The sequence below is a fragment of the Pelobates fuscus genome, chromosome 3 (genome assembly GCF_036172605.1).
Source record: "Pelobates fuscus isolate aPelFus1 chromosome 3, aPelFus1.pri, whole genome shotgun sequence".
Lineage (NCBI taxonomy): Eukaryota > Metazoa > Chordata > Amphibia > Anura > Pelobatidae > Pelobates > Pelobates fuscus.
This window is the reverse complement of record NC_086319.1, coordinates 81,413,649-81,420,405: the sequence shown is the minus strand read 5'-3', so window position 1 is coordinate 81,420,405 and position 6,757 is coordinate 81,413,649. Positions and strand designations below refer to the sequence as shown.

The 6,757-nt window shown below is 42.3% G+C and overlaps 1 protein-coding gene across 1 annotated transcript in view; it reads right to left on the bottom strand.

The window, feature by feature from the left end:
* Positions 1-6,757, bottom strand: part of ZNF346 (zinc finger protein 346) — a 37,738-nt gene that overhangs the window by 19,791 nt on the left and 11,190 nt on the right. Inside the window, exons 3-5 of the mRNA XM_063447293.1 lie at positions 4,118-4,210; positions 3,713-3,860; positions 3,055-3,342 (exon numbers count right to left, since the gene is read on the bottom strand). Of these exons, the coding sequence (XP_063303363.1) occupies positions 3,055-3,342; positions 3,713-3,860; positions 4,118-4,210 (529 nt within the window). The remainder of the gene's footprint in view (positions 1-3,054; positions 3,343-3,712; positions 3,861-4,117; positions 4,211-6,757) is intronic.

Below are 6,757 nucleotides of genomic sequence, written 5' to 3'. Positions count from 1 at the left end.
TGATCAAACCAAACAAGTGAGCCCGGTAAGACACACCACCAAAACGTCTACTTATTGGAGCGCTGGAATAGGATACACTTACCCCACTTGAACCTGGGGAAGGTGTAGAATAAGAAAATTCTCTAGAAAAGAGGAAACAATGCAAAATAGTGAAAGTATATCAAGTCCACCAGAGGGATATGGACCACACTCACATGATATAGAGTCAAACATGGATAGGCTCAAATCTCTTAGGCAGGGGTATATTAGGCAATATCAAAACGCTCTCTGGATTCTTGACCAAATCGTCCTCAATATGGAGACAAAATATCCTAATGCAGAATTGCTGAGGTAGAATATAGAACCAAAGTGCAAGTGATTGCTCACCTTTTGGGGAGCCAGTTATACTAGGCTCCCTGTGTTACAGTATATGTGCACTTGCCTTCTTGTATAGCAGGAGCAGTAAACAGTAAGGCTCCGCTGGGACTTGGAATCACAATTAAAATACACTTTATTGGTTAAAAACAATAAACATTAATAAATATATCAAAGTGCAAGTGATACCAGTCCACAGTCTTGGGTCCTTCCTCTTTCTCAGAGATGCGTTTTGCAGGACGGCTTTATCAATCGGGACGTCTGTTTCCTGTCAGATCTTTGTTTATATATGTATAGACTTCTTATGATTGGTCGCCACGCTTCTTCGGTGGCCAATCGCTGGGCTGACATTCGCGGGTGTGTATATTTGCAGCTGTTGCCCATGGCTGATTTACCCGAGACCGGAAGTGACGTACGGACCAGACGTAACATCATGCGGGATCCGCCCACCTTGAATGTGTCCACAGTGTCATTTTCTGCGAAGTCCGTGTGTACATCTTTAATATGGGCAGTTCTCTTGTAGGGTAAATTCAAGAACATTCATCAACTGCTGGCAATATATTGCACAGTTCTTTTGGAGATTAAAGGCACATATACTGTAACACAGAGTATAACTGGCTCCCCAGAAGGTGAGTAATCACGTGCACTTGGTTTCTTTATTCTACCTCAGCAATTTTACACTAGGATATTTTGTTTCTCCTTTTTGTCTCCATATTGAGGACGATTTGGTCAAGAATCCAGGGAGGGTTTTGGTATTACCCAATATACCTCCGCCTAAGAGATTTGAGTCTATCCATATGTGGCTCTATACCATGTGAGTGTGGGTCCATATCCCTTCACATATTCCTCTGGTGGACTTGATATACTTCACTATTTTGCGTTGTTTCCTCTTTTCTAGAGAGTTTTATTATTCTACACCTTCCCCAGATTCTAGTGGGGTAAGTGTATCCTATTCTAGTGCTCCACTAAGTAGACGTCTTGGTGGCGTGTTCCACCAGGCTCACTTGTTTGATTTATAGGAAGTGTTTAGGAAGGCTATGTAAGTAGCATGCAGGGAGGTGTGACTAGGGCTGCATAAACAAATTGATTTAACTCCTAAATAGCAGATAATTGAGCACTTTGATTGCAGGGACATGACCTATACACCAAAACTGATTTATTAAGTTAAGTTTGTTTTGGTGACTATAGTGTTCCTTTAAGAATATACTATAAACATATTTATGAAACCAAGTATGTGGATTAATCTCAGAAGAGCAGGCATTAGGTTGCTAAGAGTAAGACCTGCCAAAATGGGATGCAGTGAAGTTGTGGCAGGCGTATGCAATGTTTGATCATATACTGTAACTAAAAAAAAAATATATATATATATATATATATATATATATATATATATATATATATATATATATATATATATATATATATATAGATAGATTATATGAATAGGGGGGAGAAAAATATATATATTCACTGTCTGGTATCCTTAGTATGATGTGGTGTGGCATAAGGATGCATAGCTCCACTTCTGCCATTGGGATGTGCTGCAGAAGACAGATAACCTTCACTAAAATTGTGAGTAAACTGTATAGTAATGGTGCACGACCATATAGCCACAGAGTCTAGTTACACTAGGTCGGGAGACCTAATGCAATGCTTTCCTATGGGGAAAATTTGACTCTGGAGGTCCGTGAGGATGTACAGCACCAGATAACAGACCAAAAGTCAGTTTGGATTCCGGAAGCGCTCCCAGTGCTGTCTGGTAGACAGCCACTGAGGGCAGACTTAGAGTTGCAATGTAAACATTGCAGTTCTCTGGAACTGCAATGTTTTACATTGCAGCACGAAGTGCAAAAGGTTCACAGCACCCAGAGTACTTCATTTAGCTGAAGTGGTCTGGGAGCCTACAGTGTCCCTTTAAGAAGCCTAATAAAATGTAATGTATTTTTGTGTGTGTGCCGTTTCTTAATATGTATTATGATAAGGAAGAACAGGCATATTTACAAACCATACAACATAATTGCTTTGATTAGTTCATATGCAATCAAACTAAGTGGTCAGTAGCAGAATGAATGAAACGGTGAGCTAAGCACAAGTTTATATCAAGGTCAGAGTCCATATTCCTAATACAACTCTTATGTGCTTGCATCACCCTATGTGAGTGTACATGGGGCAACACGACCTGTACAGATAATCTTGGGCATTCAACATGCCATTTGGTAACCAAACAGCCTTGAAGTACGTTTGAATTTATGTCAAACAACTGCTTTTGCACTGGTATGTTTAAGAGTTAATCCAAGTAATGCAAAAATGTATTTTGTCAAAAGGAACAATACACTGGAGTAAATCAATTCCTCTCTTTTTTAACAAAAATGTATAATTGCATATATTTAGAACAGGTTTTTATTGAATGATTAATACATAAAAATTAATGGATTTAAACTGGTGTATTGACTCCATTTACAGTGCATTAATGTGAGTTTTATTTCTATTGAATAACCCCCTACAAAAAGCATTGTCTTCAAACCTTGCCTGGTTAGGTCACCCATCAAACAGTATGGAAAATTGCCAATAGGTAACAAGTAGCAAGCAATAGAACAAAAAATAAAATAAAGTGATCATTTCTGCCTCTAAAGAGTTTTGCCAATTTTTGGTCATAAAACAAGAACTTAATCTAACTACTCATCAGACAAAGTTACTAACCAGTTGTAGAGCCAGGCACAGCAGGCTTGATATCTGCTGATTGCGGCAGCGAATTTCCAGCAGTTTTGTATATGGTCATGATCTGGTTTTTTGTCTCTTGCTTCTTGTGTTTTTTGCCCATGTAATGTTGCTGTGACATCTGTGGGTTGTTAAATGTGGCACGGCAAAGTTTGCAAAACTTCTCAGGGTCATCTTCATCCACTTTGTCAACTTTCGCAGCAGGATTAGGGGTGGTGGGTTTTGCAACCGGAGTCACGACGGGTTTTGCAGCCTTCTTAGCTGGCATAACTAAGAACAACCAAAATTAAGAAAAAAAATGCACTGTACTGTTTCTAAGACATAATCAGACAATACTATATATATATATATATATATATATATATATATATATATATATATATATATATATATATATATATATATACACACACACACACACACACTCTACAGGAGGAGTCAAAATTAGGGAACCAGACTCTGGCTTGTTCAACAATGATAATAATGGACCAGTCCATCACCTGAAACGAAGGCAAACCTTCCTCAACAGATGGCAGAAGTCTGGTCGGAGTATTAATTTAAAAATCTTACTTTTGACTCACCCGGTTCTAACACGCTAAACCGTGTTAGTCTAGTTTTTGAACAAGCAAGCTTACTCTACCTTCAGGTACTCCCTGTATCTTCATCTTCAAATTCTTTGCATGAGTTTTTCCTTGATAATGGGACTCAGCAACTACAGGAGAAGAAAATGTCATGTTGCAAATTGGGCAGCACTTATTTCTAATGTCGTCATCGCTGCTTTCCGTTGCCTATAATATGGAGAAAAGATTTTATTAATTTGTTGTACTTTGGATATATACAATAGAATCAACTCATTGAAAGCAATCAAAACAAGCTACAGATTCATTACAGATAAAAACCAATCACACTAACAATTACTGCATCCACTGCTTTCTACAACAAAAGTAGACGCGGAGGTAACGAGGTAAAAAAAAATCATAGGGGATGTCTTATAAAGCAAGAACAAGATGGGAGTTCTGGTTGACAGCATGTGAACAAATGTTACCGTAACAGCAGGCTTCATCCTCTTTGCTGGAGTATAATCTTCCCCTTCCTGACCGGACATGTACCGGCGCACTTTGTTTGCATGTTTCTTGCTCTGTAAAAGAAAAATGTTCAATTTTTCTCAGACATGTCAATTTACACATGATGTCAACTACAATAAGTTGGTTTAATTTGTGCGGTACCTAAACTGCAAAGTTTTTTTATTTTTAGAAAAATATATTTTTTATTCTAAAACACGAATGGCCTGGCTTGTGCCTAAACGTAGAACACAACAGCAATTTAGAACTCAGAGAACCAAAAAATATAAATGTACAGTATTTGCAGAAATATTGTATAGTATTAGGTAATTTATGCAATCCCCTTTGTCTTGCATACATATGGTTATACACATTTACAAAAAAAAAAACAACGTAAAAACACTGCTTATGGGTAAATGTAAACCATATAGGATCCTGTAAAATATGGGGGCCCGTATGCTACTGTCACCGTTCGCAATGTAAATTCACTGACTAAAAGCCAGACAGAATCACTTATGTGATTGCAGAAGTAAATTATACTCTATCCTGGAGAAGTGGCTTTAGCTGCTGTCAGGGTTAGAGGTGTATTTAACCTAGCAATGTTAACATTGCAGTGCCTATGTTTTACATTGCAGGGTTAAAATTACAGAGCCACTGCACCCAGACAACTTCAAGAGAAAGATCTGTGTGAGTTTAGTCCTTTAAATTTGGTTTGCAAAATAAAACTCAATGTAGTAATAAATACATGAGTTTAACATGAAATGGTTTAGCGTATAAAGGTCAAGGGTGTTAAAAAGTTTAACAAGGAGAAGTCGCAGAAAAGCTGGGCTCCCGCTGTGTTTGCCAATTTCGGGCTAAAAACCTACTGAATCGAAGCCTAAAGAACCCGAGATCGGCCACCTACAACAGGGGTGACCCGGCAACAATCCTGAAACCCTCACTGAGTGCCCGACGGATCAGACACCCAGAATGGAAAGCCGCGGCCTGCGGGGGTGGGAACGGGGAGAGGCGGCCGCTCTCCTCGCCCAGACACTGGAGGCACGGCCCAACAGATGCCCTGCTCCCCCCACCCCCCCCCCCAGGACCGGCGGGGGTTATCCCGGTCCGATGCAAAGAAGCAACCTACCCACAACTGCTGAGACGCATGGCGAGCAGCGGAGCAACATGAAGCGGGACAACATGGTCGCCGCCACGTGCACCTGGCCCTCACGGAATGCGGAGCTTGAAGCTAAACTGGACGAGCTGTTCGACAACAGTCGAAGCTGGCGTCCAGGGAGCAACAGGCAGGCACAAACATTCCTGCACTGCAGCTGACACTCACCCGCACAGAGCCGGCACCATCGCGAGCTCAGGCGACGCACAAGGTGAGACACAGCCAGCAGACACGTGGAGTCCATGGGCCGAAGCGACTACAACTGCCAACAGTGGCAAACCATAAAACTCACCCGGCAAACTCTACTCAACGCCCAAAGCTCCCACTGATGACGCTGAGGAGATAGCGCACCATCACAGACAGGAATGGAAGGCGGCTGACGCTACCTGCACGGGCCGCGCCAAAACCCATATGCCGACTAGGAGCAGAGAAAGGGGCCCTCCCGGGCACACTCCGGTGCAAATCCCGAGCTACCCGCCCGACGCACCGCACGGGGAGACCACGCCATCGCCAGGTCCACGCACACTTCTTCCGAGCTGGGGGTTCACCTGGAGGTAATCCTTCCACGCCCCCCATACACCCGAGGGGACAGCCAAACTCCGGCGGATCCTTGGGCCCTCGATCCCGTTGATGGGGTCAATGGACATATGGCAAGGGCCTCTGCTAAGGCCTCGGGACGAAGAAACATGGCGCCTGGACGACGGACACCCAGGAAACACAGGGGGAGTGATGCAACCCGGGAGCAGAGACACACCTGCCACTGCAACGCGCACAGAGTGAGCAGGTGAGGGAAACCGAGACTGCTCTCAGGCGCCCTCACTCGTGGTGACATGGGACTCTCCGTACGTGCCCGGCCGGTACCGACTATAGGAGTCGGCTGACTCTCATTGACTCGCGCTGCGGCCTGGACTGCTACAACGCTCACGCAGTCATATAGGACTATGTCCTGCAGCATTTTCAAGCCTTGCCTCCCTGAGAAAGTTGACACTTAACACACTCATGCTACTACAAAAGGCATACCTAGCCAGACAAGAAGTATACGTAGCCACATCACTAATCAGTTTAACATGTACTTATACAATCTTTCTAAAGTAATCGTTATACCAGTTATGTTTTCCCATCTCTCTCACCACTCTGAATTCTACTCCCTAGCATGACCATACGCTATATAAGCATGAATATTCTGATGTTACTTGTAACCATAACTTATGCTATTCATTCGCTCGTACCTACCTGTTAACAGACTTACTTAACATGTATAGCTAGTGATCAGCTGCCTATTTTAACATATGTTCTCATGTTATGTATCTTTACGTGTCAGAGCCTCAACATACCATAACCCTGAAACATGAAGGCATCTTACTGATACTACTGTGGTTAATCTATAATTGTTAAGCGTTACTTGTTCTCAGTTGTTTTAAACATGTCTTCGCTGACAGTATAATCGTCTAACTCAGCTGGTTAATATTCT